This window comes from Crassostrea angulata, chromosome 6 (assembly GCF_025612915.1).
Source record: "Crassostrea angulata isolate pt1a10 chromosome 6, ASM2561291v2, whole genome shotgun sequence".
Lineage (NCBI taxonomy): Eukaryota > Metazoa > Mollusca > Bivalvia > Ostreida > Ostreidae > Magallana > Magallana angulata.
In genome coordinates, this window is record NC_069116.1 from 42,027,599 (window position 1) to 42,045,808 (window position 18,210).

At 35.0% G+C, this 18,210-nt stretch overlaps 2 protein-coding genes across 2 annotated transcripts; one reads left to right on the forward strand and one right to left on the reverse strand.

The window, feature by feature from the left end:
- The first annotated feature begins 235 nt into the window (after positions 1 to 235).
- Positions 236 to 7,024, forward strand: LOC128187520 (uncharacterized). Its single transcript, XM_052857942.1, has 4 exons — positions 236 to 1,318; positions 1,406 to 1,486; positions 1,598 to 1,672; positions 1,785 to 7,024. Exons 1-4 carry the CDS (start codon positions 247 to 249, stop codon positions 7,022 to 7,024), a joined length of 6,468 nt encoding a protein of 2,155 aa, XP_052713902.1. The 5' UTR covers positions 236 to 246.
- A 27-nt stretch (positions 7,025 to 7,051) lies between these two features.
- On the reverse strand, positions 7,052 to 10,937 carry LOC128187521 (uncharacterized). Its single transcript, XM_052857943.1, has 5 exons — positions 10,705 to 10,937; positions 10,212 to 10,436; positions 9,914 to 10,057; positions 9,187 to 9,564; positions 7,052 to 7,066 (listed from the first exon to the last, which is right to left on the reverse strand). Exons 1-5 carry the CDS (start codon positions 10,933 to 10,935, stop codon positions 7,052 to 7,054), a joined length of 993 nt encoding a protein of 330 aa, XP_052713903.1. The 5' UTR covers positions 10,936 to 10,937.
- Between the last annotated feature and the right edge of the window lie 7,273 nt (positions 10,938 to 18,210).

The window sequence follows — 18,210 nt, forward strand, 5'->3', positions numbered from 1 at the left end:
TTAAAATTTTATCTTTAGGCAGAAAAACCAGACTGGTTGTGTAACTATCTTTCACAACAACAGCAGTTTGAGAAACAAAGACTTACAAGAAAGCAACAAATGAAAATTTGGTACCAACAAAATAAAGAAAAGAAAAAACAGTATGAAAGAAATAGGTATCAAGATGATGAGAAGGCCAACAGAAAAAAGCAGTTCATGAGAGAACAATATTGTATTCCAGAGAATGCAGAAAAAAAGAAACAGAGTATGAAAGAAAAATACAGTATTCCAGAGAATGCTCAGAAAAAGAAACAGAGTATGAAGGAAAATTACAGTATTCCAGAGAATGCTGAGAAAAAGAAACAGAGTATGAAGGAAAAATACAGTATTCCAGAGAATGCTGAGAAAAAGAAACAGAGAATCAGGAAAAATTACAGTATTCCAAAGATTGCAGAAAAAAAGAAACAGAGTATGAAAGAAAAATACAGTATTCCAGAAAATGCTGAGAAAAAGAAACAGAGAATCAGGAAAAATTACAGTATTCCAGAGAATGCAGAAAAAATGAAACAGAGTATGAAGGAAAATTACAGTATTCCAGAAAATGCTGAGAAAAAGAAACAGAGAACCAGGGAAAACTACAAGATTCGGGAAAAGGCACAAAAACAAAGAGAAGATGAAAAACAAAAATATCAGATACCAGAAACAAGAAAAAGGAAGAGAGAACAAAGTTTACAAAACTATCACACAAAGAAAGCTAAATCACTAACTAATGGTGATGGAGCACTTCAGAAATTTAGAACCTTATGCAAAGAATATCCGATTTATCCATGTGTTGTATGTGGACGGATTATGTTTCGTTCGCAGGTTCATAAATTTGTCAAGAAGAAATACAAAAAAACACAAATATCTACTTTACTGAACAGTCTTTCAGCAACCACTATGGAACATATTTGTGTTTTATGTGACAAGACCATGAAAAATGGCAAAATTCCAGCACAGGCCTTAGCTAACAATATGGATTTAAGTACTGTTAGAGCCGAATTAAGTGAACTTAATAAACTGGAGAGACACCTGGTATCTCCAGTAATTCCATTTATGAAAATAGTCAATTTGCCAAAACATACACAAAAAGGAATTCATGGACCAGTAATTTCAGTTCGCTCAGATATTACGAAAGTTACGACAACTTTGCCTAGAAACATTTCTGATGAATCGTTCATCAAGGTAAAACTGAAGCGCAAGTTGTGTTTTAAAGGCCATCATCTCTACCAGGAAGTACGTCCAAATAAAATCTTCAAAGCACTTGATTTTCTAAAGAAAACAAACCCACACTTTGCAGGTTAGTCATTTTTAGCAACTTATGGAGTACGAAGAAATTCCTTTTTTCCTTTATGATGAAAAATGGTTCAAACGTTCTTTTTTTCAGATATAGAAATTAAAGATGATATATTTAAAAGTGGAGAATATCTAGATGATAGTGAAAACTACTCAGCTGTAGATAGCAGTGGTAAGTTTTAAGTGTTTTAAAGAATGTCTTTACATTGTTAACATAAACTGAATGAACACATATGAAAAAATATTACAATGATAAAACTTAAGTAAATTATTTACAAAACAGGTGCTGATAAGGAGAGGGAATCTGAACCTGGAAATAATGACCACAATGAAAGCAACATCAATGCTGAATGTGATGGTAAAAACTATTGAACTGTTGTTTGGAAATCCATGTTTTAACAGAAGTCTTGGGGCACTTTGTTGGTGCATCAGAAGTAAACAGTTAAATAATGCCTTTTTGTTTTCAACAGATCCTGACACAGAGGAAGAAGAGTCAACAGAAGAATCTCATGACTTTGCACCACCACTTGATACATCTCTTCAACCATCAGACTTAACACAGTATTATGCTGATCAAAATCCAAACTCCATATTTTGTATTGCCCCGGCAGAAGGAAACACACCTACAAAAGTCATCCATTCTGAAGGACAGGCATTTCCAATTCATTTCCCAAATGGAAAAAAAACATACACAGACAAACGCAATACAAAAATTTCAATGAAACGGTATTTCAACAGTAGATTGTTTTCAAGTGACCATAGATTTGCTAGTGATCCAGAATATATATTTTTTGCACAGTATACAGCAGAACTTGAGGAAATCTTTTCTTCTGTTTCTATTGCAATGCGAAAGTCAGTTGATTTGAGCCATTTGACCTCATCTACCTTCTTGGATTCTTCCAAAATGAAAAAGATGCTTAAAAAAGATGAATGTTACCGCTTTTTGCAGGCAGTTCGCGGTTCCCCAGCATACTGGGAAAAAACCATGCGAGATCTTTTTGCCATGCTTAAACAGCTTGGCATACCTACGTTTTTCATAACTTTTTCTGCAGCAGAAAGAAGATGGACAGAAATTATGGAAGCAATTTGTCTCCAGCAAGGCATTGAAGTTCCTAAAGACCCTGATTGGCAGCAGTACTACAACATATTGAATAGCAACATTGTAACTGCTACACGGATGTTTGATAAAAGACTTCATGATTTTATTAATCAAGTCATTATGAGTCCATCCAATCCTATTGGTAAGGTAACCGACATTTTTGGAAGAATTGAGTTTCAAGCAAGAGGTTGGCCACATTATCATGGACTAGTTTGGATTGAAAATGCCCCTGAATGGCAGAAATCCCCTGATAGTGAAGTCACAGCTTTTATTGACAAGTACATTTCTTGTCAAATACCAAATGAAGAAGAAAATAAGGAACTATTTGATATAGTTTCCTCAGTGCAACTACACAGTAAAGCACACACAAAAACATGCAAAAAAGGAGGAAAAGATTGTCGTTTTAATTTCCCTCGCCCATGCTCCTTGCAAACATTTATTGCCAGTCCACCCAAAGATGAAGACATAGAACCAAAACAATCAAATAATTTAAACAAAATGTCAAAAAACACTGCTAAAGACATTCTGAAAAATTTTTGGGATCTACTTACCGCTGAGTCGGACTTGTGCACAGCAGACATTTTGAGCCATGGTAACATTACCCAAGAGATCCTACAAGAGGCACTAAATGTATTGTCACAAAGACCTACAGTGGTTCACAGAAGAGAAGCCAAAGACTGTTGGGTGAATCCTTATAATCCTGCTCTTCTACATGCATGGAATGGTAACATGGATATACAGTTTATACTAGACCCGTATAGCTGTATTATGTACATAATGTCCTATATTACCAAGGCAGAAAAAGAATTGGGAGAGCTCATTAAAGCTGCCCAAAGAGAGGCAAGACAGAATAATGAAGAGGCAATACAGGAGCTCAGAAAGCTTGGAAATGTATATCTCACCCATCGGGAGATAAGTGTTATGGAAGCAGTCTACAGAGTTTGTGGTCTAAAGCTTAAACATTGTTCTCGAGACGTTGTATGGATTCCAACTGATACAGAAAATACCAGAATAACACTTCCTATGCATGTGATTAAATCCAATGCATCTCGTGGTGATGACAACATATGGATGACAAGCATCTTGGATAGATATCTAGCAAGGCCATTGACAAATGAATTTGCCAATATGTGTTTAGCAACTTTTGTATCAAGGTATAGAGTGATAGCAAACTCCACCCATACAGAAGAGGCAGATTTAGAAGAGGAATCAAAGACAGAGACTGGGAAAAAAATACGGCTGCTTCACAACATGGGTACAATTACAAGAAGGACCAAAAAGGATGCAGTCATTAGATATCCAAAGTTTTCACAATCCAAAGATCCTGAGAAATATTATTTTAATTTGTTGAGATTATATTGTCCTCACAGAGAAAATAGATTTCTTCCATCTGAGTATAACTCCTTCCAACAGTACTATGAAACAGGAAAATTAGGATTGACGTTAGTTTGTAATATTGTTAATGAAAATATGAAACAATTCCAAAAACTAACTGATCAGCTTGATGAGACTTGGTCCCTAATGAAAGACATGCCTCCACTGGAAGAAGCATGGGCTCAAGTGGCACCTAACTCAGAACAGGAAAGAATGGAAAATGAAGAAGAAAAGGAATTGCTCAATGATGAAGAATTTCTTTCAGCAGTAGACATTCCTGAAATGAAATCTACACCACAGACAAACAAGAATTCATACTCACAGAATGTGTACACGGAGCCAAATCCCAATACCATAACTGATGAAAAGCTTTTGCAGATGTACAGATTGCTGAATAAAGAACAAATGGAACTGCTCAATTTTATAAAAGAGTGGTGCTTGCAGGTGTTACACTCAAACTCTCATGACAATTTTCACATATTTCTGACAGGGGGAGCGGGAGCTGGAAAGTCTTTGCTCATTCACTGCATTTACCACATGGCAAACAAATTATTTCACAAAATACGTGAAACACCAGATGATGCCATTATTCTTAAAGTTGCTTACACTGGAAAAGCAGCTTTGAACATCAATGGTCAGACTATTCATTCAGCCTTTGCATTGAAGAAGAACATGAAAACACAGTATCAACCTCTAGGTGAAAATGATTTAAATACTCTACGAGCCAGACTTTCAAACATTCAGCTACTTATTATTGATGAAATATCAATGGTCAGCAAAACGGTTTTGTCATATATATCAGGAAGACTAAACCAAATCAAATCCCTGCAGCAGAATTCAAAACCATTTGGAGGCATATCTGTTCTATGTGTTGGAGATTTCTACCAGATACCACCCGTGTTTGGCAAAAGTCTTCTTTGCGTTGACGCAGGAGCTCTTCCACAAGATCTGTGGACTTTGTTTAAAGTGCACAAATTACAAAAGATAATGAGACAGAAAGAGGATTTACTTTTTGCAGAAGCTTTAAACATAATTCGAACAAAGGATCGTGATGATCCCATGAATCAAGATGTGGAAAATCTCTTGAGAAGTCGTTTGGAAACTTCAAATTGTCCAAGTGATGCAATTCATATCTTCTCTACTAATGAACAAGTTCGTCATCATAACCTTTCCAAACTACATCAACTTGGAAAACCAATAATCAGCATGACAGCAGTTGACATATTACATTCATCAAGTGGTAAAGTGTTTCAAAGACAGACACCCTTTGAGAACTTAGATACCTGCTTACAATCTGAACTGAAACTGGCAATGGGTGCTAGAGTTATGTTGACAGTGAACATAGACACAACCGATGGCCTAGTAAATGGAACACTTGGAACAGTAATAGATATTGTTAATGGAAGTATGCCATACGGATTTCCAGAATACATTGTATTACAGTTTGACGATGAGCACATTGGTAATAATTACAGAATTCGTAATACTACACAACCGTGCGATGACAAATGTGTACCATTTAGAATCTTGTCCCAGAAAGTGCAGTATAAAACTGGATATATAACAAGATTCCAGTTCCCATTTACACTCTCTTGGGCTTGTACTATTCATAAAGTACAGGGACAAACATTCAAGGAAGTAGTAGTGTCGCTCAAAAGAGTTTTCAAGGGTGGAATGGCATACGTTGCACTCAGTAGGGTCACACATCTTGAGGGACTGCATTTACTTGACTATGACCCTTCTGTGATTTATGCTGATTCTAGTGTAAAACAATCTTTGGATCAGATGGAGGTTTTGTCACTCACAGACTCTGTCCTACAGCCCAATGAAAGAGAAAATAATTTCTTACTTCTACATCACAATGTACAGTCACTTAGAAAACATTTCCCAGATGTAAAGAAAATGCTAGAATTCTACTCGCCTAATGTTTTTTGTGCAACAGAAACATGGCTTGGAGAAGACTCAAATCAGACATGTTATGATGTTGATGGATTCAATCTAGAATCTGTAAATAGTGTCCAGGACAGAGGGGCTGGAGCTGCTGTTTATATAAAAATTGGTACCACCTTCCATATTGTAAAAACTGATGCTAAGGATGACTATGAAATGATCTGCATTTTCTTTCCCAAAATTAGCACGATGGTTGCTACTGTGTACAGGCACTGCAATGCCTCTCTTGCATCGTTTTTACATGTACCACAGTGTTTGCTTGATATTTGCAAAACTAACAACATTCCTAAGATTGTTGTGCTTGGTGACTTTAACAACAGCACTGGTGAAATAGGTCGATCATTTCTATCACTTGAATTCCAGCAGGTAATCCATTCCCCAACAACCATTGCCGGCTCAACTCTCGACAACATTTTTATATGCAATATACCATCTTTCAAAAGTGGAGTATTATCGTCCTATTTTTCGTTTCATCTGCCAATTTATATTTCCATTAACATATGTGAAGTTCAGCATGTAAAAGCAGAAAAGAAAAAAACAAGTGTAAAAGCAGAAAAGAAAAAAACAAGTGTAAAAGCAAACACCAAAGTCCAGCCAATTGTTAAAAGGTATAAAAACCTTCAAAACAAAAAGCTTATTACTGATAAACAACAGATACCAGACAAAAGGAAAACAATTGTTGGATTTGAAGCCGATTCTTTCACGCCACAGTTTCCCTTACCCTATACACCTTTTATGACAACATTATACCAACATCTTGGTTTAACAGCGAGAGTAGTGGATATGTGGTGTGGGAACAACAACACACTTCATCTTGTACAGTGGCTACAAACTGTTGGCTTCAATGTTGTTCCCACACTTGGTACCCAACAATACAGTGTCTCATGTGGCTATGTGGCAGCAAACACTGCCTGGATATTTCATAATACCAACAACTGGTTAGAAGTTGAAATTCAACCTACGCTGGACAAATGCATTATTCATCAGTATAATTCTATAATTGGTATACCAGGCCATGAACCAACTTTTCTAATGGATACTCAGATTATCGAAATATTGGCCCATCTCCACAATGCTGAATCAAGTTCTGTGCCTTTTACATGGATTGATGGACCCATGCCCATTAATTTCTTCATTCTGGGATTACGTCGTTCCCTTTCTGGTAGAAAAACAAGGAAAGACTCTAATCTTCGGATTGCCATTGTCAACACAACTCCAACAGATTCATCAACAGTACTTTCAGGCGATCACTGGATTACAGTTGCATATAAACTTTGCTCTGTTTAATGTGTATGGTGTGTATCTGTTACATTATCACATTGATCCAATCTAAAATGCTGACAGTATGTATACTAAATAGAAATAAAAATTAATTTTATTTTACATCACATATGACACGTACATATATCACATATGACATATATCACATATCCTCAAGTCTCTGGCCATGAAGAGCAAGAAAGAGGCGGGTCAGCTCAATATACCATCTATCAGTACATGTAGCAAGATGTTTTGTTTTAAAATTTCCCTCCTATCTCTTAAAACTGATGGTCCATTTCAGGTTCTTCCATTTTGTTACAAATACATAATAAAGGGGAGACATGTGTTTTTTGTTAAAAAACAATACCCACTAGTTTGATTTATTTTTGAATTTCTTTTGATGTAAAAAAAGGAGAAGAAATTGGTTCTCAGTCTCTCTGTATGCCTGTTTGTTAGCGGTTAATCCAAGTTCATTTTGAATATCCTTTTGTAATTTAAAAAATGCGATGTAAATTTTTTTTCATGCAATATTTCGGATAAAGCAATGGAGAGTTGTTTCTTGAAATTGTATTAGACCATAAAATTGTAAAATGCTAACATTGAAAATTGTGCCCGATTTCTTTCTTTTTTTTAAGTTAAAACTTTATTGATTTAAAAAATGATTCTTTGAGACAAACAAATTGACATAATCAATAAGAGTTGACAATCTCTAACTGCAGGTCTGTAGATTTTAGTCAGAAAAAGAATCGGATGGACGACCTAGGACACAGATCGTCCATCCGAATTTCTTGAAAATTGCCATTAGTTTCGTACGCGGACGCAGTACTCACCGAGACTAAATGGTTCGTATCTTAAGTTTTAAGTTTTAATTTAATAATTAAATAAAAATGGTTAAAATTACAGTAAAATTTCCGGCATCGATCTTCTCCGTGCGCGGATCTAGAAGGGGAAGGGTTCCAGACACCCCCCCCCCCCCAGCGAAATTTCTTTCAATTACGTGTACATTATAAACTTACCAAATATGCCTCGCACATGCCTTGGCAAACTCAAATAACCGTCTGACTTTTCAACCCCCATCCCGGAAAAATTTTCGGATCCGCGCATGTTCCCCCTCCTCGAAATACAAAATTATTCTTCAAAACCCCCTGTAAAATTTCCAGGATCTCCGCATATATACTAAGAGCTTCATTGGCGCTTGTGTTCGATAAAAATGCGTGTAAAACGTTTGCCAATGGTCTTTTTACCTTCGTACCGGGCATAACCACAGTCCCACTCTGTGAATAAAATGCGGCGAATTAAACTAGAGACAACGTGTTAAGATCGGTATTTGCTTATAAACATGTAGTATCATCGTGCAAAATGCACTGTTCAATTATAATTTTTTTCTTACCTTACTTGTAAAATTCAACATCTGTTTCGTAATTTTTTTCTCACAGTTTATTTCTTCTTTATTTAGTGATTGACACTTTTCAGACTTTATATGTGATTTCAAAAAGACAGAGTGTCATGTCTCAAGGACTGTTAATCTCTTAAAACAACATTGTGCAATTATCAGATTTTCATTTCTTGGACATCAAAGACTCATTGAGTTTATTTAATTGTTTTATATCTGTGAAGCTTTCACTCAGCTTACTTATATCATTACCTGTCAATTAATACTCATTGTTAAGATTTGTACAATTGTCAATGCGCAGTCTGGAATACGGCGGCCAGCCCCGGCCACGTCCGACTCTCCCAGAGTCTTGAGTCCGGAGGCCACTACTGGCCATATCCGACTTATTTGTAACATGTCTGTCTGTTAAATTGTTGTAATGTTGCCATCGTTGAGTCTCGTCCAATAATGTGGAATCCTGCATCAATTGCTTGTTTATTTCTCTGGAACTGTATACTGGTGGACCTTCGGGAATACGGCAAACCTACTCTTCGTTTTAGCTTACGGCCCACAGCGCGCCACAACCTTATACCTTTTACACTTTACGCCAACATTCCCTCACCCGGTTCGTAATGCATACGACCGATGCAGATCCAGACGAATACTTTATCACCGTAAAATCTACGCAGTCACAGAAATATAATACTTTGTTTCTCAGTGTTTACACATCTAATATTGTACTATGGTCAGCTATCATTTTTTTGTAATACGTCACAAGTATGACGCAGCTACGACGGAAAACCTAATCGTTGCTTGCAACGAGCTCGTCTCTAGTTTCAGGATACAATTCTTTTTTAAGAATAGAGTCCTCTTTCAGACTCTTGGTTGTTGCAATGTCTCCTGTACTTTGCGAAATAGAAGACAATTGTTCAAATATGCCGATGTCACCAGCTTTGTGGAAAAGTCGTGCTCGAAAATGGGAGTAGTTTTCATAGACGTCAATATTTTCCAGTCTTTGTACTTTCAAAACTTTAAGGCTAGAGTACTTTAATTCTGACAAGCCTTTTGCATCGCGGCCTTGACCTACTTTTTGAGACTGCCATGTGGATTGGACAAGTTTTTCCACAGCTTTGTGTGTGGAGGAATCCACATCAACCAATTTATGATAACCCTCGTCGCATTCGGTCTTCCAAAACTGAAAGTCGACATATTTATTGATGCATAAAAGTGTATACATTTACGTACATTTTGGGCAAATTACATGAAATGATAAGAATTCTATTTTTCAAAAAGAATATTATGAATATCGGTGCAATATTGATGCAAAAACTGTTTTATCACCAGCTACCTAAGTTGTAAACCCAATATTATTGTGGGTAACGTCTAGCCTTTCCACAAAATCAAATGTTCATCGAATTAAAAGGGTAAAAAAACGCGGAATAATTTTTAGTCTCCCACAAACCTACGAAGACGAATCTTTAATTTAAATAAATCCTCGAGGTTTGATCTCCACGAATATTAATGTACCACAGAAACTTTAATACCTTAACAGATTTATCCGAGGTAAACTCGGTCCAGTATTCAGGAGGATGGAGTTCTCTGTGGTACAGTTGGCGACAGAACTCCTGGGTTCCCCTCTCGGGTCCAGAACACGCCCCTCGGTATGAGGCAGACTCATCAACAAACGCCTACAAACGTATCAAATAGTAGAACATTAAATATTTTGGTCGCAATGCTTGTCGAAAACCTGCAGCTATTCTGGCATTTGCTTAACGAAGTAAACTTGTTAGAACATCGACCTTTATTTTAAAAAAGCAATATATCTGTATTTATATGGCCTACCTTTGATATTCCTGCATGTTGGTCACCATATATTACAATGATAACTCTTTTTAAGGACGACTGGGTGTGTGATTTCGAAAACTGGTTGACTCCTTTCAGCATTCCCTCAGCTGTAATTTGCGCCGGATAGTTTTTGTAGAGGGTCCCAAGAGCCGGAAAGGCTACACAATTATATTGGTTTTCATTGGCTTTTTCCAGACATTTAATTACAATACTTTGTATATCCTACCAAAGAACAAAAAGATGTTTGAAAGTTTGCAAGTGTTTTACTTTCAGTACACATTGATATACGACATGTTAAATCTGGTAACAATTGTGATTTCAAAGTGAGAGGTAAATTATATTTTAAAATCATTTTTGAAATATGCACTGCTGAAAATGTTTTAGGAAGTTGATATCGAAATCGAATTTTAACTTTTAACTTGTGCTCCCTGCACAAAAGTAATACTCATCTGGGTTATTTTTTGTGTATCTCGAAAATATTTGTTATCACCAATTTTGAGACATCGTTGTCACTCTGATTGTAGGGAGGGAGGCATGCATGACAAATTGTCTTGCACTTTAGTTGTCCGGCGGAAGTGACGACGACATTTCCTTCAGTTACACCTGACGGATGATCCCGTCGACATTCGTCTGCCACCTCTGAACCAGCAGCCGCTAATAGGGCTTTGGATAGAGACCCTTTTTCCAAATCTAAGGTCTTGTTTACACTATTGACAATCATCTCGATCTTTAAAAAGAGAAAAATGGTATTTAATGTTATGTTCAGAGATTTTAATTTTCAATTTTATCATGTTTTTGTTACTGGAAAAATATAGTTTGTAAACTGTTTTGTATTAATCTATGGAATACCGAATACCGAAATACAAATTTAAAATGAAAAAAGACATTATTACAAATGCAAACTATGTAATAGGCATACTAAGCTCTACAGATTTGCCTAGTGTGTAAATGCCTATCTCCTGTCAAAACAAGTTTTAGTAAACTGTCACGTTTTGAAACCAACCTCTTCTTCTTCAATCTTATCGACTTTGATAAGGACGGTTATTTGATTTATCAGGAATCTACACACAACTTTTCTTTCGATGTCTGAAATTAAAATAAAAAGAACAGCATCGACTTTATACATTAATCTGAAATATTTTACAAATTACTTTGTGGTCTCCTTTTCTTAATGATGAAAGTATTAGCGGAAGAGCTTGGTGAAGGAATACATATAATTTGTACATGGAATTGATGTGCAAAATATTTACCGGGATTAGGGCTTAAATCCCAAGCTTCAATAGCATCACCAAATGCCTAAAAAGGAAGAGCATAAAGCAACCAAAAAGGTTTTTGGTACATGTGTAGGATACTAGGGTCTAGACTTTTGAATTGATTTGAACATATTTTATTATGCAAATATATATACATAAATGGATTAGGCAGCAGGCAAAGCCTATGTTAGCCTTCTCATAGGGTCCAGACGTTATGGCTAATACGTCTTATTGATAATAAATATTTATCAGAACATTAATTAGGAAACACGCTTGCATGCTTCTAAACAGAAATATTTTGAAAGTCAACTGTCTGAAAAAAAATAATCACAGCGATATTCACATGAAATAATAAAGTGTTAATGTTTTTGGACATATGTTTAACATTACAGAAGTCATTAGCTTGTATCTCAAGTCTAACTACCAAATCATTGCCTTTTTTACCCAAAAAGTATCGTTGTCTTCGGGATGTATAACAAAACGCACTTCCTTTAGGCTGTTGCTTGAGTTTGTGTCTATGTAATGGGCAAGTGCACGGCACACGTTCTTTGAAGCAACATTAGGACTTAAATCCCATGCTTTAACAACATTATAGAAAGCCTATAAAAGAAACAAGTGAACAGAAAAATCGTTTTTATGGAAAAGAAATTGACTGATTTTAAAAACATTTTTTTAAGTCGATATTTCTACGTCCTTTATAGTTATTTTATGGCATTGAGAAATACATGTATCCGTCTGTACAGATAAATGTTTTGAACATCTATTGTCTGAACACGTGTATATGGTTTTAATTTTTGCAAAATTAGAAAATTGTATGCATAATCAAATGCGAGAAACATGTAATATGAAATTTAAAGTTTTTTTGTTGTTATTAAGGTGGAATAACACAACTTCGAAAAAACAGCTGATCTTTGATCGAAACGATATTTTGATACTAGGATTTTATCAACGGCAACTGATATAGATATGTGGATATAATGTCAGGCTTGTGATGCATACATCCCAGAGGGGCATTTGTTGTTACTTACTGAATTGAATTTTTTTTTAAGATATTCATTTTTTTCCCTCCAAACTGCAATTTTGCGCTTATTTGACACTTTATTCATCATTACATCTTCCATTATCAAATAATTTACTGTTAATTTGAGCGACTTTTACCAGGTGTGTTATTCCACCTTTAGAAAGGACAATAAGCTGAAGACATGTGGATGGCCACTTATTACTGATTTAATGCTTAGCTGTAATTACCTTAAACGTCTCTTTGTCTTGGGGATGTATAACAAAACGAACTTCCTTCAGGCTGGTGTTGGGGTTGGCGTCAATGTATTGTGCAATTGCACGACATGCGTTTTTAGACGCAACATTCTTTGGAAACTTGTGAAAGCCGGTAGTAAGACCAGGGAAAGCTATTGAAGAGAGCTTTTGATTGTCTAGCTCTTTTAGACATTTGGATATGAACTCCATATGTATCTGTAATAGTAATGGATATTTAATTTATCAATCAAATATCTTCATCTGTCACAGTTGATTTACTTAAAGTTTCAGCAATACCATAAACAACTTCCCTTGCAAGCTATTCAGCTAATAGTTAACTTTTTTCGGGGAGGAGCATCAATTTGTTAACAAAAGCCTAAAACAAACCTTTTCTGCACCATTTGATCCATATTTCTTAAGACACCCGTGGCAGACGGTTTTACATCTAAGATTTCCCGGTCCAGTTACTGCAACATCTCCCTTTTGAATCCCCGTGGGGTACTTTTGGTTACACTCAGTCTGTAGCCCCGCCCCCGCGGCTTTCAATAAGGCTCGAGCCCCTCTTCCATGCCATAGCTCTAACTCCTCTGATGTACTGTTAACAATGACGTCAACCTTAATTAACAATTACGTAATCAAAGTTACTGAATTATATTCTTTTGGTTTGAAATTTCAAACCATGATGTATAACTATTCAATAACTATTTAACAATAAGAAATGACTTTTGAATGCACGAACCTCTTCCTTTTCTAAAGCGCCTTCTTTAACTGATATGTTAACATTTTTGTAATCCCTTGATACATCACTTTCCACGGGATCTGCAAAAAAGGAATGCCCGTGAACAGTAATGCTAACCTTATCTTAATACATAATAATACTTTTATTAATGTTGTTCTTAAAAATATTGTCATACATTTATTCAATGTATATTTTATCAAGATATGTGCACCATTACTTCTTTAAATGTGAACCCACCTCTCAGCAAATGGTTACTTTAATGATTTGTTTTAAAATCCTTATTCAAAACAAAGTGACCATTTCATAGAATAGATCTAGACAATTAAGATGTGCAAGATATTCTAAAAAGAACAAGCGGCGTCTTTTCATGATTATAATACGAGGGGAGAAATGTAAATGCAATCAGTTTTCAATTTGTTGAAAGAAGTTTTTCTGTTGATTGATTTTGTGTTGAGTTTCATTTTTGGATCACGATCACGAAAGTTAAACCAGCTAAAAATAACAGTGCCCAGTAAAGGCTTCGCTCAATGTATAAAACATTTTTTTTAAAAATCTGTATCGTGAGGAGATAAATATGCATTGCCCGACTTGTGACCATATTTAAAGGAGACGCTATTTTTTCCCACATATGTAAATTTTCGATTTCAGAAATCTGCAATTTGTATGTTGCAATCGTAAATGTCAAAATATAATGATCAGTTTTTAATTAGAATTAAAATAGGCTTTAACACATCTTACCTTCATCTGCGCTTAAATCATACTCTGATAAGAGTAAATATACAGGCAGTTCGCTGTCCGACATTTTCAAAATGAACAAAAAAGGAAAGAGAAAATATAATCTAAGCTGAGTTTTACCCCGGACACTTCTTCTAAAAATAAAAAACTCTCTATTTAGACGTGTGTATATTTAAAATATCTATTAGATCCGTTACAAATTCTGATGCAACTAATGCCTTTTTGCTTATGTTAAACGGAAAATCTGTGATAAAAAAGTTCCACTTTTTCTAAACAAAAATTTCCAAATACGCACCGCATATAAATCAATATTGATGCTTTTCAAAATGGTCTTTGAAAATTATTCTCTCCATAATTAAGATTTTAAAAAACCAGGTTCTAATATGAAAAATATCAGCTAAATTTTCGTTTTAAGGGCAAACGCCACCTATCTTCCATTTTTTCTATTTTTTCCTATCTCCACAATGTGAAGATTTCCATTAGGTAATTCCATAATTATATTCTTATGTTTCATAAGACATTTCTTCAAAAAATTAAAAACTCTCTATTTAGACGTGTGTATATTTAAAATATGTATTAGATCCGTTACAAATGTTGATGCAACTAATGCCTTTTAGCCTATGTTAAACGGAAAATCTGTGATAAAAAAAGTTCCACCTTTTCTAAACAAAAATTTCCAAATACGCACCGCATATAAATCAATATTGATGCTTTTCATAATGGTCTTTGAAAATTATTCTCTCCATAATTAAGATTTTAAAAAACCAGGTTCTAATATGAAAAATATCAGCTAAATTTTCGTTTTAAGGTCAAATGCCACCTATCTTCCATTTTTTCTATTTTTTCCTATCTCCACAATGTGAAGATTTCCATTAGGTAATTCCATAATTATATTCTTATGTTATATGATACTTTATTCATTTAGATACAAGTTTATCTTATTAAAAGATTGGTGAGCGAGCGCTGTAGCCATCATAAAACACAAAAGCAGACTTCTTAAACATTAGTCTGAATCAATTAATTAACAATATATAGAAAGGCACAGTGATGTAGTGGGGATTGTGCCGGGCTAGAGTAGGGTTGTGAATCTAGAGTGGGCTTCACATCGGCAATGCCATAGCTCATTTACTGTGCCTGAATCATTATGTATCTACTGTAATTTCAATTTTTTTCTTTATTTAGATATAAAGTGTTCAATTGAAAATATATCATACAACTTTATTTAATAGCATTCAAATTTTGCATGCTATTTTAAAAGGACTTGGACACCATTTGAGATCAAACATTTTATTTTTATTTTTTAAGTACCCGTAAATCTGGAAATTTTTACGTCGATTTATTTTTGCGAATTCGAGTCATAAAGCTATAGATTAATTTTTACGTTTGAAATTTTTGCGAATTGTCATCGGCGCTAAAAATAAAAAGCACTCAAATATTAAATGTCAATATACTGACATGCACAATGTAACCTAACCTTCGGACATCGTATATTACCGCCGCCTCTAATTTTCTAACGAATCGTATATGTTTACCAACTTCATATAGTATCATGTGAGAGTTGATGTCTGCAATTTATATCTTGTTCAAAATACCGATATATACAATAACAGCAGCAAATGCAACAAAACTACCTAAAGGGGTATCTTGATACGGATTTATAGCGAGATAATTATCCCAATTAGCAGTTCACACCTTCACATGCGACGGTTTGTGTACACCACACAAGTATCGTAGGGTCACGTGTCAAAGACAGGTGATGTTTTCCTGTGTCAAGCGAGCGAGAATGAGAAGAAAATGGCGGCATTCAGCGAGAAATTCAAAATACTGTACACATTTTCGTATTCCGTGAATTTTGGTGTCCCGCCGGTACACTGTGATTGGGGTAAAAAAAAATAACGCTACATTCTGCGTAACGGCGGTACATATCATATCTATGAATAAATCACGCATGCATGATGTGTCATCAGTATACATGTACACTTAAGATAGACATGAGGCTACCAGTCAACCGAAGATACCGATTTTGAGTGAAGTCCTTCTCCACACGCTGGTTATAGCTTGGGGGTAATTACCTGGTTATATGAACAGGTTTTTTAAATGACCACTATAGCTACTTACGGACACCTGTTCATATAGTAAGGAGAAGAGACCAGCCTTCGGCAAAAATTTTTAAACTTTTTTTTGTTGTTGATTAATTTTTAGGAAAAATAATTTTTGCTAATGCAGAGCACGCGCAAATTAGCTAAAAATTTATCTATGGTAAATATTTCAGATTTACGGGGTATACAATGGTTTACTGGTGCATTTTAAATGATTAGCCAAAATATTGAATGTTAAAGTCAAGTTACAAGCGAGATACAGAGGAAAGATTTGATTGTTATGTAAACAAAGCTCGAGTCTTATAGTTGTTTACAAAAATGTGATGTAGAGAATTACCACGTCTTGGACATGTAAAAAACAATTTAAACTAATTCAATATCTTCAAAAATACTATTATCGACAAAAGAAAGATACATTTGAGTGAAACGTACACCAATACAACACCTATGTAAAAAATGACAATATGAGAGCTTTGTTTACAAAACAAAGAATTATGAACTCTATATCTTGCTTATAACTTGATATTTGACCTTCAAATTTTGACATAGCATTATAAACTTCTATATTTATCAGTATAAACATTGAAAATAAAAAAAACGAAATTTAAAAATTACAAGTCAAATCGTGTCCAAGGCCCTAAAAAATTCTAAATATTTTAGCACTGACATGTACCCTGAATTTTTGGGAATTAACAGGTCTAAATGATAATTAATATATGATAATATATTAAGAAGAAAATTATTTAAAATTGAGAAACGTCTCCTGTGTCCCTAATTAAAAGTATTTTTTTATTAATGTTTTGCAAAACACTGAACTTTAACCTTATAAAATTAAATTAACTGCAACAATTATTTCATTCATATTTTACCAAATTAAACATCTTTAAAATGATAACAAAAACTGTTTAATATAAATACATGGACATCTTTTTGAATCAAATTCCTATGTTCCATTTTTATATGTTTGCCGTGGTGCCACAACACAAACTGGCGGTAAGCAGTGTGTCGATTGGCCCGATTTCTGTCAATATCCTCTGGCATGGCAATAATGTCCTGTCTGTCCAGTCTTGCTAGAGCAAGGACTGCCTCATTAAGATTAAGTACATGTACATCAAAATCCTGCAACAAATACAAGTGGAAAATAAACTACAAAAATTGAAAATTAAAAAATCAGTTGTATGTTATTATGAGTACTAAATGCAGATACTCACAGGTAGATGAGACACACAGCTATCTGCATTTCTCTGACAGTATAGCTTTTCCTTATCTGTAGGCATGTCTCCACAAAAACCACAACTGCACCAAAGCAGTTGAGTTGTAGGATGATGTGATGGACCTGGGCAGGGTTCTAGTATACTAAAAATATACTCAGGGTTCTCATCAACATCCTTAAGCAGTGTGCTTCTCATTTCTTCTGGAGAGAGTTCATCTATTTTTCTCTGAAAGGAAGATATAACTTTATATGTAGAGGTAGTAATTAGAGTGTATATCAACTTATATGCTCAGAAGATCCAGTCAAGTTTACTTACCTTTATAACCTGTTTCCTTTCCTGTATAACGGCCACTGTTTCATCTACACTACGTCTCTTTCTAATCCTATTCCGCTTTGGGGTGTTTCTTATCTTTTGTACTTGTGTTTGGGGTTGCCCTCTTCCTCCAGATCCCCTAACCTTCCTGGGCCTTCCACGGCCCCGTCTGAATTAAGGGCTCGTCAATTAGGCCAACGGGATTACTGCAACCCCCCCCCCTCATTATCAGAATCTCTATCTGAGGACTGTACCAACAAATGTATGATGTAAGCATTAGAATTTCTTGTAATTGTGTTTTATTGGAAAGGATTTCGAACGGAATACTTTCACTTATAAATAGGACGTAACCATATACAGTCCTACGTAATCTTTTGTAATACAACAACC

Excerpts from the sequence above, each read along its gene's own strand:
- LOC128187520 (XM_052857942.1), top strand. The coding sequence starts at position 247 with ATGAAAGAAAAATACAGTATTCCAGAGAATGCTCAGAAAAAGAAACAG. Across the intron at positions 1,319-1,405 it reads AACAAACCCACACTTTGCAG|ATATAGAAATTAAAGATGAT; the intron begins GTTAGTCATTTT and ends TCTTTTTTTCAG. Across the intron at positions 1,487-1,597 it reads CTCAGCTGTAGATAGCAGTG|GTGCTGATAAGGAGAGGGAA; the intron begins GTAAGTTTTAAG and ends TTTACAAAACAG.
- LOC128187521 (XM_052857943.1), bottom strand. The coding sequence starts at position 10,935 with ATGATTGTCAATAGTGTAAACAAGACCTTAGATTTGGAAAAAGGGTCT. Across the intron at positions 10,437-10,704 it reads ACAACGATGTCTCAAAATTG|GATATACAAAGTATTGTAAT; the intron begins GTGATAACAAAT and ends GTTCTTTGGTAG. Across the intron at positions 9,565-9,913 it reads CCTCGGATAAATCTGTTAAG|TTTTGGAAGACCGAATGCGA; the intron begins GTATTAAAGTTT and ends GTCGACTTTCAG.